A 20,763-nucleotide genomic window follows, 5' to 3' on the forward strand; every position below is an offset into this window, starting at 1 on the left:
TATGGGGTCACTGTCTTACTGAATTGTACTTAATGGTTGTATTTACTGACAACGTAAAAGAATCTTGTGCATTTTCAGGGAGCTGGACAGTCTCATACAGTCTCCACATTATGTCAAAGGGGAGAACCATCTTCATTTTGAGGGAGGTGTAAAACTTGGAGTTGGAGCATTTAATCTGGTATGTACCAACAGCTCTCCTCTTGACCTTGAAGACCTGCAGCCCTCCTGAAAATGATCTTAACTCAAATACCTGAGAAGTTCCACTGACATCAGTGTTACTAATCATGTGGTTAAAATTAGGTATGTGCTCTGACACTTGCAGGATCCTGCTTTCTGTTCTAAGAATGTCAGATAGCAATACGCTTTAGAAATAAAGAGACTACTGCCCCCAACGTGGACAACACTGCTTTGTGTGCGCAGACCCACGTGTGCATCCTCACGTTGGGGGGGATTATCAACTGAGAAATTATCTCATCTAACATGGGCCGAGGGCATATTCTTTGAGAATACAGCTGAGTGCCTGTGCCCAGCTTCCACTATGGTGTTCGTTAGCTTGAGATGTACTTGGAAAGGAAGGTGTTACAGTCTCATGAGAAGGGACCCACTGGGATGAAGGCCAGAAGAAGCCTTGCATCAAAGCAGCAGTTGCCTGTGCTTGCTGACTTCCGTTTAACATTTAACTGGCATTTGGGAAGTACCCAGGGACTTGGCTGTTGGCAGGGTATATGAATGCAGCCTGGGGTTCTGGTCAGAAAGCGAGTGGTCAAATGGTACAGGACAATTCCTGGTATGTCAGAGAGGCACTGGCCCAGAGATGGCCAGGGGTGACGTGGTTGTTCAAGTGATGGGCTGCAGAAAGTGCCTGGTGCTTCCCCTTGCTTGCCTTACTTTGCGTGAGTCTGGCAAGTGCCCAAATGTTAGATTTACTGCACAAAGAACAAATATGTACTGTGTGGCATGTATCCAGTATTTCTGAAATATCCAAGAAGTACTAGAGTTGCTAAGCATGTGCTGTGTAAGCCTATTTCTGTCAAGGGCTGGAGAGGGTGCAACTGCTGGAGAGGGTGCAGCGAAGGGCTACCAAGATGATTAGGGGACTGAAACGCCTCTCTGATGAAGAAAGGCTGAGGGATTTGGGTCTCTTCAGTCTGGAAAAAAGAGGGCTGAGGGGGGGACTTTATCAACACTTATAAATACTTAAAGGGTGGGTGTCAGGAGGATGGGGCCAGGCTCTTTCCAGTGGTGCCTGGCGACAGGACAAGAGGTAATGGGCACAAACTTGAGCATAGGGAGTTCCACCTAAACATGAGGAGGAACTTCTTTACTCTGAGGGTGGCAGAGCCCTGGCACAGGCTGCCCAGAGAGGTGGTGGAGTCTCCGTCTCTGGAGACATTCAGAACCCGCCTGAACGCGTTCCTGTGCAGCCTGCTCTGGGTGACCCTGCTCTGGCAGGGGGTTGGACTAGGTGATCTCCAGAGGTCCCTTCCAACCCTATGGTTCTGTGATTCTGTAAGGGAATCCTGGAGACAAAGGGTCCCTATATTAAACAGATATTTCTGTTTAAATTGTATGTAAAATACAGCAGATGTATGCACTTACCCAGAAAATCATCAGACGTGTAAAGGTGTTTTTAGTAATTTTAGTGATTATTTCTTGTGTTTGTAAAAGTTGTAGGAGGCAGCTGGTAGCTGAGAGGCGGAAAGTCTTATTACTGCATTAACTGTTGCATTTCTTCCTATAGACTTTGTCCATGTTTCCTGCACGGATTCTGAGATTACTGGAGTTTGTTGGATTTTCTGGAAACAAGGTAAATGTGAACTGAATATTATTGGTACGTTCCCCTCACTCTTAAAGAATGGAGACAGAAGGTTAGTTGGTTTTTTTTCTCTCACATTAGCTGTAGCTCTCTGAGACACTCTGATTGGTATCGCACGTGTGCACTGTTAGCATTGATACTTTCATGCAGCTCAGTTTTCCTTTATATTTTTGATGATACAGTTGTGAAACATGATAAAGACAATGGCTAATACAATGATGTTGACATATTTAGTTTTTTAGTTACTGGTCTTTTGATGTACGCTTGTGCTTAGGAATCCATAGCCAAAAGCGTATTCTTAGCCTTTAATATATTAATTAGCTTACTTGATAGCTACTGTCATTACAGTATCTGGATGTCCCTGGCAGGTTCCTGCATGACATCTAGTTGGGAAAAAAAGTTCAATTTAATTTCTGATTTATTTTTTTTCTCCATGTCTTTAATAGCAACTGGTAATTTGAGTGTGGCACCTAAATTCTCTTTACCTAAAAGAGTAAATGCTTTTTTGCAAAGAGTAACCAGTCTGGCCTGTGTTGTTTGTGCATGCAGTTTAAGGACGAGTTTAGTAATGAAGCACCAGTAAACTCACGGGAACCTGAGTTATTCTGCAAGGCAGATGCACAGAAAGTGCTATGTTAGTTTTTTGTGGATTTGTTGTTTCAAAGTGGAATACTAAATTGATGGGAAAATCTTGGCCTTGATATGTTTTACCTGTCCTCGTCTCTCGTTCTACCAGCAGAAAATAAGATTCACTTGAAGTTGGGTTCCTGGGTTAAGAAAACATGGTCCATTTAACCTAAACCACTAGTCAGATTTATTTCATAAGTGCGGGGTAAGGTAAATGTTTGATGTCCTGCAAACACAACAGAAGCTCTATAAACAAGTTAAAACTTAACTCTTTTGTAATGCTTTCTATTTACAAAACAAGTTTCAAGGAGTTAAGTGTTTCCTTAATCATAGCTGCAACCTTACGTGACAGGTGAATGAGTGTCATCACCATTTTATTAGTTAACAAGAAGGATCTTATATCTGAAAATAAAATGCCTTGTTTAAAAGCAAGGAGCTTTTGAGGGAGCATGGATTAGGACTTGGAAATTTCCAGGAGCTGTTTCACAAGCAGTAGAGGCAAAAAAAAATCAAATAGTTCTACCTATCAGTTATGAAACAAAGAGCATCTAAAGCAAAATATTATCCTAGAAATGTAAGGGCAATTCATGTACCATCAGAGTTCTGAGAATACTTTGCTGAACACTCATCTTATTACTGCAGATGAAAATTGGCCCTTTAATTGAATTTCTGTTGTTTTCTTTTGGCCCTGGGATTTCTTGTATGGCTATGAGTGGGCTGATATTTGTGTTGATGAGTCAGCTCCTGTTCCAGTTTTTTAATAGCTCACTGAAGCATGACCTAGATTACCATAAATTTGAGAAAAACCTGCTGTCTGCACACCATAAAAAGGGATTATTTTAAACATATCGATCAAAGTTCATTGATGGTCATTTATTTTAACATCCTAAAAAAAGTCAGTCTGCATTTACCGTTTGAGAGTCAGATGCCTACAGCAAAATTGCAGCTGGATTTGCAACCCTTTCTAGCGGTGGTTTTCCACAGAAGCTTGCAGGAGGAAACTGTCCCCTGCAGTACAGACAAGAGTCTAGAAGGTGAAAGAAACAGTGACAGAGGAGGAGAGGGAAAGTTTGTACATCATGGGCTGCACCCCATCCAGAAGAAAGGAGTTTTGGATACATCCGTGTTTGGTCTTGCAGTCTTTTCCGTGAAATGCTCGTGGTGAGCATCAGGCCGTGCAAAAGACAAAAGAGCCGTGGCTAGTGCCTTGAGCTGTTTACAGTTTACCTGCAGTGCACTGGAGGACAGCTTGCGTTTGGTGTGGGTCATGTGTTTATTGAAACTGGATGTAAAATTGCTTTGCGTTATCTTCTGCGATACTAATCTGCCTTGAAGTCAGCAGATTTGCCCCTGGGGGCTCTCCTTGTCTCTCAGACATGTTATGTCTGATAGTAAATGAGGACATGCCCAAAGCTTGATTACTTCCTAAGCCATTTATGGGTACTGTGGACAACATGATCAATTTAACAGCAGCCTGGACTCTCAAATTAGTAGGTAGGATAAGATCAAGAAATTATAAAAGTAGCCTGAGGCCATGTTTGTTCCCTTCCACTCCAAGATGTGCCAGTTGTGCCATTGTCACTGTTCAGGCTCTTTTCCTCTGTCTCATTGGCCAAAATATGGGCTTGTTTGTGTTTAATGGCATAGGCCCTGCATTTGGGCATTGCCATTCAATGCAATTTTGCCCAATTTCACGAAAAAACTTGGGTGAGTATGTAATACGCGCTGTCAGGTATGCTGTGCTGGGGAGGCATGCCTTCCTCACCCACTGGGCAGTAGGTGGAGTATGTGTCCCATCTAGACTTTTTGTGTTTAATGATAACTAACTTCTGGTGTACGATCAGAAGAATCCTTATGCTGTCTCCCATATAACCCTTCTTACTGACCCCTCTGCCAGGTCTCAGGCTAATATTTACTCTTGTTCTTATTTTATAGACGATTACAAATACTCTGCTGCTAAACTGTAGAAAAGTCTGACGTGAGCCCACCACGTGTTAAGTGCAATTTGTTAGAGGGTCAGATGACAGTGTGATTTCAGGCAAAGGCAGGAAAACTTTCAGATAGAACCAATTTCTTTCAAATTACACTTTTTGATGTGGGAGGATGTTTTTCCCAAAGCAGCTGAGCTGAAGAATATTTTTGATGTCTCAATTTTTAATAAATTTAATTCGAGTTTCCCATTAAGCATCTTTTTGATTTGCATTTTGATTATCTTCTGCAAATTTTAAATGAAGGTTAAAACTGAAATTATTTCATGGGATACATTCAAATGCCCCATCTACCAGTTTAATTAGTCAGTTCTTCATAAAAGCTGTTAGTAGCATCCATCCTCCTTGCTAAGCCTGCAGTAAAGTGAACAGGTCATGGGGCGTGAACGTTGACCTTGCTTTGCTTTCATTGTCAAGATGGCTAATTAAAAGAGAGTAATTTAAAAATATCATTCAAGAGCTTTTGCTTCAGGAAAGTCGATGGATTTTAGTCAGTGACATCTGAAATAACGTTGTCCGATAATGGTTTTGAGCATTGTGCTTGTTTGTCCTGCATTCACTGTGGGAGTCCCCCCTGCTCCTGTGGGGACTCTTGAATGACAGAGCACTGGGTGTCTTGAAACACGGATCAAATCAATGAGATACTGACGTAATACAATGTCGTGACAGTTGTGGGAATTAAGGGATTATGGGATGTCTGGAGGACAAACCTTATGAAGAACGACTGAGGGAGCTGGGGTTGTTTCGCTTGGAGAAGAGGAGGCTGAGGGGAGACCTTATCACCCTCTACAACTACCTGAAAGGAGGTTGTAGAGAGATGGGGGCTGACCTCTTCTCCCTGGTGACAAGTGATAGGACGAGAGGAAACGGGTTCAAGTTACGTCAGGGGAGGTTTAGATTGGATATTAGGAAACATTTTTTCACTGAAAGGGTTATTAAACATTGGAATAGGCTGCCTAGGGAGGTGGTGGATTCACCATCCTTGGAGGTGTTTAAAAAAAGGGTAGATGGGGCACTGAGGGACATGGTTTAGAAGTGGCTTTTGTCAGGGTAGGTTAAAGGTTGGACTTGATGATCTTAAAGGTCCCTTCCAACCTCAGCAATTCCATGATTCTATGTTATGAGCAACTTGCAGAGAAAGGTGAGGGTTACCTTATCGTTTCACATTTGTCTCTAAGAAGCATCATTGCTCCCTGCTCTGCATTGTACCTTATGCCCTTCAGAGTAACTTACATTTTCGTGAAAACAAAACCTAAATACGTTGATGTCATTTAAGTATTTTTGAAAAATTACGAGCACTTACTGCCTTGACATCTGCTTTATATTGTAGCGATATGCCCTGTAATTGACTTTGGAAGCTCATTCCTGGTGTCCTGGGACTGCTCATATCACCTATGGCATAGGTGTGGGAGATATTTATGGGTTATTTATGGTTGGAAGGTGTGTCCTAGCAATTAAATATATACTCACTTAGTGACTGGCAGCATTGAGTGTAGTTTGTTTATGGACTTACTTCTTAGGCTTAAGCAGTAGCTGCTTGTGATTTGATTCCGAGATCCTCAGTTTGATCCCCAGTGAGGATTACATGGGTGTAATAGTATTGCCCAACTCATGACACCTCACATCGCTAGTTAGGTTTGCTGGCTAATCTCCGTAGGCTCCCTGTGGAGAAAGAGTAGGTGCTTGAGAAGGTGAATTCATAATGTCTGACCGCGGCTTCTGGGCTGAATTGTTCCTGGGAGGAGCACCTCTGTCACTGCCAGGCACGGAGGGAGCCTGGGGAGGCTGGCTGACTGCATGTGGTACCTGACGCGTGTTGCCCAGCGACACCCTTCATCATCCCACTTTCCCGGGGATCTCATTATAACAGAAGCAGCTTGCAAGAGTTATTTTGAGGAGAAGCAGTTTTGTTGCAGCCTTTTCTACAAGCAAGCATTGTAATGCTAACAACTACTTCTAGGTTTCTATTTTTCAGACTGTGTCTGCTGATTATGTTGTTCCTTTAATGTAGAAAGCTTGGGGTATTCAAGTGGCAGAGTGGAAAGTAAGCATTTTTTAAGACCCGTACTGGACAAAATAGGATTATGGACATAACCACAGAGTGAACTAACTTGCTTGGTGAGCTTCCTATACCTGTGTAACTACTCAGTTTAAGAATTTAGGCTCAAGTGTGACAGATTTGCAGCCCTCTTCTGATGAATGGGCAATGTTCTTCACCCAGTTACTTCACAGTTACTGCTTTTCAGGATGCAGTCCCTCTTAGGGCGAGTGTGGATTGCATTCCTGGTCCATACAGGTGATAACTGTGTGTTTGGCTGCATCAAAATACATTTTTGAGATTGAAATACTTAAGTGAGACCACCTTCACAAATGATTAAATTTTTCTATATGATTAATATAATTTGTTTCTGTGTTGTTCTTAGTGCTATTCACAAATGTGATCGGCAGCCATTTTATATGTATTTTTATATTATATGGAAGATACCAAACACTTTAAGGCCTAGTACTGATGTCAGTAAAGGCTCAGTGAAATATCCAGCCTGAAGATTTTTCAATTCAAAAAATGTACTTTAGAAATCTACTTTTGGAATTTTTTTCTGCCAAAAATTATTCCACGGAATATTTTGCCTTGCTTATACTTTACAGTGCTATTTTTTTTTTTAAATCCAAATATTTGTGGGTTTCATCTGGGCAGCTTAAAGAAGCTGAATGTATCATATTTTCTTACTTATCTGTATCAATCAGACTTTTGCTGTCAGTGGAAAATGAAGTTGGCTTTATTTTGCCGAGTGCTTGATTTCCGTTAAGTCATGGATTTTCAGTAGCGATTTTACTATCTTCTAATTTCTTCTGATGTGAAATGCAAGTCAATACTTTCATTATTTTGTCCAGGCTAGATGTTATACTAATTGACCTGCAAATATGATACCTTTCCCTATACCAGTAATTAATGTAATAAATTAAGATATTTTTTTAAAAAAAAAACCCACAAAATAACTGTATTTATGTGAAAACACTTAACCACACTAGTTAAGGGAAAAAGGACACACATGATGAAAAGTAGAATGTGATTACAGGCTTCAGACTTTACACAGTAAGTGGTAAAGGTGAGGTAGAGTATCACCCATCTGTTGGCAAGGACGCATGAAAGATGAAAATCTGTGTTGAGATCGTGCTCTGAGTGCTCTGATACCTTCCGCAGTGGCTCCAATAGACATCCCTCAGGGTCCCTATTTATAGTGTAGCTGGCTTGAAACGATGTCCTTATAGTCGCATACATCATGTTCCAGTAACTTTCTGTTGCAGTCATAGCGTAACTTTTAAACAGAACTTTCCCCAGCACACAGTGGATGTTCTATTGTGCGTATTTACTAGTAGGCAGACCTCATATTTAATATGTTTGCATGTTTATATTCTTGCTGTTGATATCATGGAACCAGTCCTAGAATGGGCTGCTAAATGCTGTTGCCTCAGGAGCTCAAATCCTTAAAGTTGGTTATCCGTCATGCTCTCATTGAATAGGAACACAGCATTATATTTGATTGCTTTAGTTCTTCCCAAAGGGAGCTGAGGTATTCTTCTTTTAATCGTATTTTTCCACTGGTGGTAGTGGGCTAACATCATTGCAAAGCTCCTTTTGTTCTTAACGTAGTTAAAAACATCCTTTTGCCCTATTATCCTTTGCCCTGCTAGTTGCAGATTTTTCTTTTTTTTTCCTTGACATCTTTAACTTGCTTGTGCAGTGAGGAACAACAAACACGGATACACTGCAGTGGCGATAGGTGTTTGTCTTGCGTTTCAAAACTCTGTGGTTTTTCTTTCTGGAATGCTGTTTAGCAGCACTTGGATGATGGTGATAAGTTGTCTCACATTCTCTTATGTTAACCACGTAATAAATCCCAAATCACTGCTCTGTCATCAGATGTTTTCCAGGCTAAGCAGTAGCTCCATGAAAAATTGTTAGGTAACTTCATATGTGTGGTTTTTATCTTCGATTGCCATGTAAGCAATGTATATCAGTGCATTTGGGGAATTTGGTGGGCGAGCAACCTGTAGATGACCCTGCAGAAGTTAACAAACTAGCAAAACGCAGCTTTGGTTCTTTTCCAATGCTTTCTCCTCCTCCCCTCTGTTTGCACAGGAGCACGGTCTGCTGCAGCTTCAAGAAGGAGCGTCATCATACAGCTTTAGGTCGGTGCTGTGTACCATGCTGTTGCTTTGCTATCATACTTTCATGACCTTTGTGTTAGGTAAGATTGTTTATAATAACTCTTGGATTTGATTAGTTCTTGTGGGACGCAGCGGGGGAAAAAGTTGATTCCATCACCTATTTGTCAGTGAATTGTTTGTTTGTGATCAGATTAAATGGAACTCATTTGTGAGTGATTTTACGGTAGTTACAGGAGACAGTTTACAATAGATCATAACTGAAGAGAGCATCTTAATCTTCAAGATGGAGTTCTGCTTAGCACATAAGGGAGACGATGGGAATAGCAAAAGGAGGTGTGAGAACTAAGTCTGTGTTCAGTAGTCAGGTGCATTATTTGGGAGGTTCAAATAATGGCTGTAAGTGATGACTTCCTGAACACTTTGTTCATGTTTATGTGTCATCCCTGACTGTTTCGGGAGGTGATAGCTTCCCTCTGAGATACTTCCCTGTTATCTCCTGCTAAAGCATTCTACAAAATGTGTTGGGCTGCGCATAAGTGAGTTTTCACATCAGTAAGCACGATGTTGTTCAGCTTTTTCTGCTTGCTGGCTTAGTGCAACATCAACCCGTATGTATGCCTTACTTATCAGTGAGAGGAACTTACATACTGCCCAGATGAGGATGGCTAATTGGTACTTTGCATTCCTGCTCTTTTTTTTTTTTAATTATTTTTTCTTTTCTTACTATTTTTATCAATTGCGTTTTTATGCATTCTAGGGACAGGAAAAGGAAATGTTGAGGAGGCAGAAAGACTACTTAAGCCTTACTTGGCTCGCTACCCAAAGGTAAAACGAATCACAATTTAGTTTGGTATGATCGTTCAGTGTTTTCTTGCCAAATCTAGACTGTGTAGTCAGCTTGAAAACTGTTATAGAATACTTGTATTTTTATTATTATTTATTACAGGGAGCCATATTCCTGTTTTTTGCAGGCAGGATAGAAACACTGAAGGGTAATATTGATGCGGTAAGTAATCCTTTTGCTCTTGGGAAAGTCTCAAAAGCTTTAGGAAAAACTCCTCCAGGAACAATGTTTCCTTTTTGGCTAATGCTTCCTGCGGCTTTGGCCTATATGTAATGAGTAGTTTATGAATTACAAATAGGAATTTTGAAATCTATTTTGACTAGCTTGTTTGACCAGCTTGTTTTGCTACCCTTCTTAATTTCTGGGGATCATCTAGTCCGCCGGTATTAATGACACAGTTTTCTCTTTGTCTTTCCTATCCTAAGCCAGCTGGGCCTTTAATAACATCGAGTGGTAATCCTTTGCCTTCGGTCTGAGTGGAGAGTCATGCAAAACTTAAAAGAATTAGGGAGGTGAAGAATGCATGTCCAAAATACTCTGAGAGAGAGTGTCAGCTGGTGTGCAGGGTGGTAGCTCCCTTGAAATCTTTGGAGCTGAAACAATAATGTCAGCTGAGCATCTGCCCTTTGACTTTAGTTTCCTGATAAACACAAACATTCGTTTTGCCTATGCTTAGGACTTAATATAACTTCCAAGAATGGGGAGCTCTGTGGCAGGGGTAAACTTGCTAACACCAGGATGACTGTGGAGCGAAGGATCTCCTCTGTGAAGACAGCAGATGTGATTTTTGGAGAATACTGGGCTGTTAATAATTTGGAAGTTGCAGGAGCCAAACCGGCAGGTCATGGAGCCCCAGTGTTTATTACAGCACCGACGTACATGCATTTATACATGATTTAAGACAGTGTTTGGAAATCTCTGTGTTCAGGCAGTTAATAGGTATGAAGAATGCTGCGAGGCTCAGCAATACTGGAAGCAGTTTCATCACATGTGTTACTGGGAGCTCATGTGGTGCTTCACCTACAAGCGCCAGTGGAAGATGGCTTTCTTCTACGCAGACCTGCTAAGCAAAGAAAACACTTGGTCAAAGGTAAGTTAATTGGAACAGGAGGGCGGAAGGCCCTGTAGTATGTATTAACTTTCAATCAGATCGAGTTGTCTTTTTGTAGCTTTGAAGACGAAGATTGTAAAATAAAACCTGGTCTGCAGTGGCTCTTATAGAACAATGTGAATTGCAGACGTTCAAATCTGAACAGATTGTGGGCAAACAGAAATCCTTTGGGCCTGACTTGTAGATGAAGAACAGCTTGTTAAAGATGTTCTGCTGTGTATTGAGTGGTTGTGTCATCAACACACTGTAATTAATGGCACAAGTTGCTATTTCTTTCATTATGCTATGTATATAAGCTCCTTTGGTGATGAGTGAGGCTAGTCGTGGTGCCTCCAGGATAATAAATATAATTAGAAGAGGCGCCTTGCCCTATGCATCTGAAAGGGAGAAGCTCTACTATCCAGAACCCTGGTAGCTTCCCTCGCTTCGTCTTCCCCTGAGCCCCAGGGGAATCTGTCAGAAGGGATTAAGCTGGCCTGGGGGGTGTGTGTAGGGTGTGGTTGATTGGAGGTTTGTTTTTTCATAATGTGATTAGACTTTGTGTGCGGAGAGGGTATCTCTGACTGTTTTTTCTACTGCACATTGTATGTATTGGCCAAGGGGAATCAAAACTGATACAAGGTCCAAGCAGCCAGGTGTGAGCAACTTCCTCAGAGCTCCCACTTGGGAGAAAACTGCGGTGTTGGACCCCTGTGCCCCTGGGGATTCCAGCAACGCATTTGTCTGAATAGCTTCCGCGCAACTCCCACAGCCAGGGGTGCACCACCTGGCTAAAAGCTTTAATATCCTGAAATGCTGTAGGATTAGTATTGATGTGTGTCCTTTTACACTGTGCATACAGTTTTATGCTATGTTGCAGCAGTCTTAGAGAAGCAGAGAAGATGCTTCCTATTAATATGTACTCTACAGTGCAACGTGATAGCAGCAAACTAGTAACTACGTGTGCTAAATGAAAGATGGTCACGTATAGATAGGCACTGCTAGGTTCTGGTGTGAAGAAATAATCACAGCTTAAAATATTGTAGAAAACTCCTGAACCTTATGGTTACTGTAGACTCCTTAAAGCAGTACTCAAGAGCTCACCCACTGTTACTCTCTGCTATTGCTAGAGTCCTCTACTGCTTTGCTTTCCTTGGTTGTTGAATGTATGATTGCTCAGCAGGCCCTGTGAAATCAGTACTTTTCATAATCTGAAATCATGAAACCCTTCCAAAACTCTTCTATGTTCTCTAGAACCTAATATTTGAGATATGCTACCAAGTTGTGATTGGAGACATAGTAGTAGGGTTTTTTTGTCTGAGCATGACCTTTTTCATGAGTTTTCTAGTATATATTCCTGAGAGTAATAAAAATTCACATTACACAAACATGACATTTGTTCTTGGAATGTGGACATAAACTATAAGTTGATACAAAGTCAACAAAGACATATATGATTATAAAAAAATTCTGTACTCCACTTTCTAAAATACTTACCTCCGCTTAAAATTTTGTAAGATTACGTCTGTGAGCAAAAGCAGCGACTTCTTCCTCTTTGTTGCTGTTCTGTGCTTTATGTCAATAATGGTGATGCTGTAAATTCATTTTTCTGTACAGATATTCTTGATTGCATTTGCAGGCTACTTATATTTACATGAAAGCTGCTTATCTCAGTATGTTTGGACCAGATGACTGCAGTCCTTTTGGAGACAGAGAAGCTGAATTATTTAGGTAAAATTTGCTAACTCACAGTTACAAGAGTTTCCTATCTTTTTACGGCACAGCATTGTGGGAGAGAGGCAAAATTATTTATTGTGCAGTTTGGAGGATCTGCGCAAGTAGCTTTGGATTGGTAAGAAGTTGCAGAATAAAACATTCCCTTAGACTCGAGTGGATCCTGAGGTCAGACGGCAGACTTCTATTGGCCTGGAAATACTTTAGAGACAGGATATTAGGTCTGTCAGCCATACAGTGGCTGCTCTGCTGTTGCGTGTAATATTCAGATTCTTTTTCAGTTTTTTCCTTTAATCAAAATGGCATGTAAGATGTGAAAACCTTCAGTGCATTATACTACGAGAGGTGTGCCTCCTTAGCGGAGACAACATCAGTACAACTTGATTCTTGGGTTTTGAGTCTGAGAGGAATATCGAATAGTTAAACGTGCAAGTGAATGTATGCATTATTAATGCGGTGAGTTAACCCGATTGTAATGTTTAAGCTCAAAAATGTCTAAAGCTTGCTGGGCCAAAGAAAATTGCTTTGTTTTTGCAATTTTTCTGTAAAATCTAAATATCTTTTTTTATGTGCTTACAATATATTGATACTTTTCATGTTTTCCATATCTTGATATAATCATTACAGGCAGATTGGTGTTTGGGAGAATGGGAGGAACACTGACAAAAGCTAGCTTGCCTCTTTCTTAGTCTGTGAAGAGAGAATGGGCTCTCTATAAATTAGGTGCATCGTCTCGTTTATTCTTTGGGTGGGGAAGAGTCCCTCTTCCTCCTGCTTGATTAAAGAGGAAGCCTAGAGATATACGTGCCTTGCATAAAGACAGCTTTTGTGACTGTGTATTGCTCAGCTTCCTCAGAGGTGTAGCAATAGGTAGCACCTTAAAAAAGTAACAACTTTTTTTAACTTCTCTTTGGCTTGATTTTTTTTTAAGCTTGAATGTTTTTTTTCCCAGAGATTCACAAAGGAAAAATCCCTTACGTTTTCCTTTCAACTTTCAGGATTGTTCCCAGTTTGAAACTGAAAATTGCAGGGAAATCACTGCCTACAGAAAAGTTTGCAATTCGGAAAGCTCGACGATATCTTTCTCCAAACCCCATTCCTTTGCCTGTTCCACCTTTGGTAAGTTAGAAATACACACACACCCCCACACCCTTACTACCATTTTTTTTAATTTCTGGAAATAAATCTGAGATAATTAGAATAGTATCTTTCCATGTTTCTAAGGTAAAACCTCTGCAGGAGACTGGAATGTTCCCAAAGCAAAGCCAAATGAATGCGAGGAATGCTGTAAAACTGGGGCATGCACCAGCCACAGGGAACTAAGCCAGTTGTTTGTGACACGTAAATGTGTTGCATGTGTAACTCATTATTCCAGCTATAGACTAGCATGCTCCGAACAGCTTTCTTTTGATTCCCTTTTGAGGAACTTTGCCCTAGGTCTCTTCTGTCATGTGTCATTTACTGAGAGTGCTAAAAGAAAACTTCAAGGTACAAGTTAGGAGGGGGGGAAATCACGAAAACAATGCAAGAATTGGGGACTGTGTGTAAGCATCTATTTAATGTGCCCCCGAATGTTTGCAGTTTGGTGCTCTCCAGAGCAACTCAGGGGGATGAAACAGCCAAATCCTTCAGCCAATCCATTCATACTGTTGATTTTAATTTTTTTTTTATTAATTTTTTTTTTCCTGTAATGCTGGCCAGTTCCCTGAGGCCAGATGAGAACAGCTGCGTAAGACACCCATTACATGGTGCACTTACAAAAATCTGCCTGCAAAGAACATGTAAAAGAACATAAGAAGGTTTTGACTCCGCAGGTTTGCCAAGTGCAGTGGTGTTAACGTTTGCAGCGCTTTGAGCTGTTGTGTTTGAGAAACAGTTGGATAATTAGTAAATAGTCTTTAAGAAAATGCCTGAACAAGGAGAGCCTCTTGGAGACACCAGTGAGTAGTCGTTTCTCAGCCCACCAGCTGGGTATGTGACACAGTGAAGAAAGAGAGTTGTTACAGTGTAGTGTGGGTATTCACTAGGGGCCACTTGCCACTAAATCATAAGACTGAAATGAGGGAAATAATTAGGTTACTTTGATTTGCCTTTCAGGTTTCAGAGATTGTAGAGGGTAAGAAACGTACACACCTGGGGTTTGGCTGGGCTATTCTAAGGGAATTTTAGCAGAATAGGTTTCCGTACCAAGGGCTCTCCTTGGAGCGGCCGGGCACCGCGTCCTTTGTTTCTGCTGCAGTTGCATTTCTGAGGCAGCAGATGCCGCAGCTGACCAGTTAAAAGCACTTGGAGGATGCGTAATTGGGTGCAGAATCTCTTCTCTAGGATTTTTCTTTTCTCTGTGAAAACACTTGCTGAGAGGAGCAAGTCCTCGAGCAAGTCTTAGCTCAGAGATTTAGCCTAGAATAAATGTAGTTTGAGTACTTCTGTGTCAAAACCATGTTAACAAATCTGCACTAGATACAGTAAGTTCATCACGGGTTTTCCAATCAATAGAGACCAGATGGTGAAAGCAGCAGTGACTGGAGTTAACGTACTGTTTCATCTCTTCTAGCCTTACAGCTTTTTGTACTATAGTTCCAGAACTCAGTTTACTCTGTACAGAAATTTTATTGAAAAGCTTCAAATTCTCAAATACAGATTAGGTCACATAACTAACTAGAATAAATACCTTGTCGTAAGTCTATATAATATTTTCATCTTTAACTTTGTGATTGCTAGTGGCAATGGGCACATTTGGTCTGGTGATATACTGTAAGAGAGGACCGCGATAACAAATAGGAATTAAACCAATAGTTTTTAATAAAATTTTCTCTTAAGAACAGTTGAACAAGGAAGAAGTTATTTTCTGTGGGAACATCAAACAAACCTGAGGAATTTAAGGGGTTTACAGTTCAGCTCTCAGATTCTGTTGATTTGTTTGAAGCTTGGCTTAAAGGTTGGTGGGTTTGGGTTTTTTTATTTTGTTGCATAGAATCTTTTTGTTTTGTTTTGTTGCCCTGAGATTTCATATGTTTTTCTATGGAAGCAATACATTGTGTTTATTTATAGTTACTACTGCCCTGGCTAGGATAGACCTGAAAAACAAGAGGAGACTAATTGCGGGACAGTTAGCCATGTGCCATGAAAGTTTTAAGTCTGTCTGCTTTGTTGGTGCTTGCCTTCGTCTGTAAGTGGGATCATGTTTGCATTCTATTCAAGCAATCCTCCTTGCGTTGTGTGTAGTAAATGGCTCTTAAGTTTTCTTCTGGGGCTAATTTGTTTTGCAAACCAATGTAACAGGTTTTCAGTTGCAGTGAAAATACGTTTTGACAAACTGACTTTTTGTTTAAGGAATCTGTAACTTTTTCATCATACAGAGATAAACTAAAGTACTTGATAACTGCATTTATCCATCACTGTAATTAATGATGCTGTCATTTCTCCTTGACCCTAGGAAATGATGTATATCTGGAATGGCTATGCTGTAATTGGAAAATGTCCCAACTTAACAGAAGGCATGTTAGAGACTTTAATTGAAGCAGAAGCAGCATTGGCAAGAAGTTCAGGTAATCAGTGATAAGGTTTAAGCAGGTATTTTACAGTGCAATAGCTAAAGATACTATCTGAGAACAGAGACACTCATTAGTAAAGTTAATCTGGTCATAGAAGGAACGTAAATAATGAAACCATAGATTGTTTATGCAGATAGGAATAATTTTCCTTTTTAATATAGCAATAACAGTAGTAGCAAGTGACTTTACATCCACAGATGTGTATTAGGAATAGTTTATGACATGTATTAAAAGACTGTTTATTTTGCTAGATCAAAATCAGCATATGCATTGGCTCGATTACTTGGATCACAAAGCTTTGTTATCCTCAGATACTGTGTTTTAGTTTTGAAGGGTAAATAGAAGGGGGACAAGTCAGTCTTCTGTTTTAAAAGTGCTGCCAATTTATGATGGGTCCTTGGGCTGAATGGTGTTGGTGTGTCAACAGCGTGCTATAGGAAGCTGGGACACCAGGGGTGGGCTTCCTGTGCTCTATGAATGAGCATAAGATGAGGGACAGTGTTGAAGTGGAACAGGCTCTGCTACCACGCCGTCTTTCAGTCTGTTAATTAGCCATCCATGAGAAAGTTCAATTGATGTTTATTTCTTGCCAATCTTTCCCAGCTCCTATGGGAGTGCAAACACTCTGCACTGCTTTTCTCACAAAGTTTTTCCTTGCTAAATATTTTATCTTATTATTATATACTACCTTCCTGCAAAAGGATCAAGCCCCCTGTTGACAAAGGAATGTGGGCTAAATCACTGCATTGCAGTCTTTTCTAGGACCTTGGTGTCTTCCTGTGCACATTGTGTTATACAAGATTCGAAAGAATTGCCTGAAAGACTGTCTAAAGTTGTCTCCTGTTTAATTAATTGTGGAAGGAAACAGAAAAATATTTCCAGTGAAGGTGACATCATAGAAGAAGGTTTTTGAGCCTTTTACTTTTTGTCACCCATTTTGCTACATTGTTTTGAATAAGTGAATTATTTCTTTATTCCCTTTTTTTTTTCTAGATGGTAGATTGTGGATACGGCTGGCTTTTTGCAGGGATTTGTAGAAGCCGATTCATGTTTATAAAACACTAGGAGGACATGTAATCAAAATGGAATATATTTTAAACATGCCAACAATTTAAAGTATTACCTGTTCCAAATAGCAGCTCGCTGTTTTCAGGCATCGTGCATTTCTTGAGCTTTCCTGACAGTGTTTGAAGCTAAACTATTGTATTTTTTCTGTCTTACTGTTAGATTCATAATGCAAGAATCTAACACTATAGAATTATGAATGTGAGAATGTGCTCATAGCAGTGTTATACCATATAAGATGTAAAAGGAAGACTGTTAGTGGAAGTAATGTCTAGAAATGCACATCTGATACCCGTAATTGTGTCTAGGATAGGTCCCTAAATATTTGCTTGTGCAATCCAGGGCAGTTTGTAGGATATGTTCTAAGTAGAGAAAATACATACATGTGAATGTGTTCAGGGGACAGATGTCCAGAAAAGACAACTGATCTGCCCTTTTCTTTTTTCCCCTTATGAAATATTGTTCTGTGCCCCTGAGTCATCTCATGCTTCTCAGTTTGCTGCATAGTCTTTGGGCATCTTCACTGGGATTTGCTTTGGTGACAGATATATGTGGGTGCCTCTGTGGGACTTAGCAATAAAAGTGACTCCAGTTGTAGGATCAAGGCCTCCAGCTGTGTAGTCCAAAGGGCAGCTGCTGTTTCATTTGATATGTGTCAACATTTTAACAGCTGGAGTGATAGAAGAAGAATAAGGTAAGGTTTGGAGTGGTGGAAACAGTGTGATGTTCAACAGCACAAGAGCACAACATCACACGTTTTGCAGAAATTCTCATTAGCTAGTATTTCACGAATTAGAAAGGAGCAAGCAAGCTGAAGATTTTACTTGTAAACTTTAAGACTAAGCTGCCTATATGGAATGGCTATGAAAAAGCCAGATATTCTCGTTGAAATGTATCATGTAAATATTTTCTCGTGGAGAAAGGTTTTTAGTAATGACTTTGAACTAGGCACTGGTGAGGCAGGTAAGTCTCTGGGCACTCAGAAGTATAAACTTAAAAGAGGTGAAAAGATGGTCTGGTAAGAAGATGAGGGGATGCGAGGTGCAGGTAGCGAAGTTTGACGTGTTTTTGTTTAGCCAAAGGAAGGTGGAGAATTGATAAAACACTTGCCTATGAATAGATCATGTGACTAGAAGTCCAAGAAGGAGAAGAGCTATACATACTGAAGGGCAAGAGAGGCATAAGGTTAAGAGATGATAAATTGGACCTGAATATTTCTACAGTGGACACTTTAAATTAGTTTTTAGGTGTCAGAACAATAAGATTGTGCAACGGCCTTTCAGTGGGAGTAAGGAGGGAAAGAACAGCCCAATGATTTTTAGACAAAGTTTGATCGATTTATGGAAAGGTTGGTGCGTGTTTGTGTCTTCATTAAATGGACTAAAATAACCGCTTAGTTTCTTCTGTCCTGTGTTCCAATAAAGGGATTGTGCTCACACCTACCTGTGTAAAAATTTTCCTACAGGTAGGAAAGTCTCTGCTGCTCTAGAGTTTTCTAAAATGTGCCATTTACTTCATCTTGCAGCTACAGAATTACTAGCAGATGACCAATGCGTGATAAAACTGTTAAAAGGTTTATGCCTCAAGCATCTGGGCAAGATCTCAGAAGCAGAAGACCATTTCAATTACATCTATTTAAAGTAAGTTTTCATACCTGGCATATAGGAGAGCTCTTGAATTTCTCAGTAACTATTTATTTCAAGTAAGAGGAGATGCAACCATGTTATGAATAGAAGAAGAGGGGACTGCAGTATCTTTAATATTTATTTCAATTGCTTTGATATAAAGGAACAGCATTTTTAATCGCCAGTGTTGTTAGCCATGCATGGAAGAACAATTGCAAATCTGCACTTTTTACTGAGATATTTTCTCCTTTTTTGGTAACTATACACGCGTAAATTTTTTGAGATACCACTTCCTTTCTCCCCCCCCCCACCCTTCATCGTACCAGTCACGAAGAAGCTGTACCCAAAAAGCTAAATGCAGTCTGCAGAGACAGATGGCGGCACGATTATACTTGGAGCTTCTGTACATCATGCAGTGAATGGCATCTTTTTGTCAATTCACGTGGATAGAGATCATAATATCGTCATCTTTTCTAATAATTCCCTGGTAATCAAGGCAATATTTTGTAATCCTGAGAAATAACGTACCATGTAGGATAGTTATGCAAAATACACATTTAATAACCTGGAATGTAGCTTTGGATAGAGAACATGACAAGTGTTGTAATAGAGATTGATTGCTCCTTCTGATTTTAGTTAATCTCCTATTTATTTGTGTTTGGAGCTGTTAAATGAAGGAAACAATATATCATTTCAAGATCTTGAGGCTGTTCCTTTTCCAATGCAGTGAGAAGAAGATAAAATATGACCATTACCTAATTCCAAATGCCTTGCTGGAGCTGGCAATACTGTATCTAGACCAGGACAGAAGAGAAGAAGCAATAAAACTACTGGAAAGAGCAAAGTAAGCAATTCAAAAGCCTGTGCTGATGTCTGATGCGTCAGTATGGTATTTTACTGGTTAGCAGGAAGCAGAAACATTTCAGTACTTCCATGGAAACTCGTTGTTACGTTTATTCAGTGGAAGCACACATGCACTAGTTTCGGTTTGGGCCTTTCTAATGGTAGACATTATCTGATTGTTCAGTCTGTGACTTACCCATCCATTCTGATACCAAAAAAAAACAACCCCAAAACATTTTAAAGGTGTTAATATGAATGTCAAAGGCTTCCATAAGAAATAATCCGTGTGTAACAGAACATAGTAATATTTGTAGTCTATTTACTTATTCATAAAAGAGGTATTAAATTAAATCAAAGCTCTGTGTTATGGCTGGAATAGCATTATTCAGATTGATGGCTAGCAGTGCTGTTTTCTTTCCTTGATGAAATACATTTAAAGTAACGCTTCAGGTTGCATTTAGTATCTTTGTATTGTTTCATCTGCATGGCAACTGAAACACCTGCTTTTACTATTTTGTGTGATTGATTTTTCTAGCAAAGTAGGTTTATCAGGAACAGTTGGGCTTGATCATGTATGTTCTTTATTATAAAATTAAGAAAATGTGATTTTTGCCTGGTCTGACCCTTCACTTCTGTTGTGAGCCAAAGTTTCTTGGGGGGGGGAGGAGCAGAGGGAATCCAAACCAAACAACCCTTGCCCTCTTCAAGCATCCTGCAGCAGGGTGGCTCACCTCTCTGCCTGGGTCCTGAATGAGTCCAGATGGCCGCATCTTTCCAAGAGCAGAGAGTCACCCCAGTCGCTGCTGCAGGTGTGAGCAGCTACAAAACCGCTGTCTGGTGCCAAGTTTCTGAGAGGTCAGATAAGAGTGTTTGTGTTGAGCTTTTGTCCAAGTCAGTCTGCTATACAAGACAGAGTAGTGAATCAGCCTACCAAAGGTTACGCCAAAAGCCTGTCAACACAAAAATTAAAATACTGCAAATCTTAATCTCCTACACTTGTGAGCCTGTTTCTCTGCAGACTTGTGGGAAGATATTAAGAGCAAAAATTGTATTAGCAAGACGCAATGGAAGGTATTTCAGTTGGCTTCATGTTCCTCAAGGCACGCCTCTCCTCCCGTCCTCATTTCCTTTGTTCAAATCTTTCTTAAGATGAGATCTAGAAGTTAATGATTCCGAGCTTCTCATTCCATCTGGTATTTGTCCCTTGCTGCTCAGCCGTTGCACCTTTCCCCGATGGCCCTGTGTGTCTCGGGTCACAGGCCCCCTCCAGGGAAGGTGTTTGGCCCGAAGAAGAGCACCAGCAGACAGCAGCTCTTAAAAACTTGTTGTTACCCTGTGTATGGAAAGCTAATACTCAGACTTGCTGTGCTCAAAGAACTCATGAAAACTGTAATGAGATGCAAAAAA

At 40.3% G+C, this 20,763-nt stretch overlaps 1 protein-coding gene across 4 annotated transcripts in view; it reads left to right on the top strand.

Moving 5' to 3' along the window:
* TTC39A (tetratricopeptide repeat domain 39A) overlaps window positions 1-20,763 on the top strand; it is a 56,094-nt gene that overhangs the window by 25,184 nt on the left and 10,147 nt on the right. For all 4 annotated transcript variants that reach the window (XM_063343925.1, XM_063343922.1, XM_063343923.1 and 1 more), the window contains exons 7-17: window positions 79-178; window positions 1,742-1,807; window positions 8,573-8,681; window positions 9,359-9,426; window positions 9,548-9,607; window positions 10,374-10,535; window positions 12,175-12,266; window positions 13,268-13,388; window positions 15,706-15,817; window positions 18,414-18,528; window positions 19,241-19,357. In XM_063343925.1, coding sequence (XP_063199995.1) covers window positions 79-178; window positions 1,742-1,807; window positions 8,573-8,681; window positions 9,359-9,426; window positions 9,548-9,607; window positions 10,374-10,535; window positions 12,175-12,266; window positions 13,268-13,388; window positions 15,706-15,817; window positions 18,414-18,528; window positions 19,241-19,357 — 1,122 coding nt within the window. The remainder of the gene's footprint in view (window positions 1-78; window positions 179-1,741; window positions 1,808-8,572; window positions 8,682-9,358; window positions 9,427-9,547; window positions 9,608-10,373; window positions 10,536-12,174; window positions 12,267-13,267; window positions 13,389-15,705; window positions 15,818-18,413; window positions 18,529-19,240; window positions 19,358-20,763) is intronic.

Source organism: Chroicocephalus ridibundus, chromosome 8 (assembly GCF_963924245.1).
Source record: "Chroicocephalus ridibundus chromosome 8, bChrRid1.1, whole genome shotgun sequence".
NCBI lineage: Eukaryota > Metazoa > Chordata > Aves > Charadriiformes > Laridae > Chroicocephalus > Chroicocephalus ridibundus.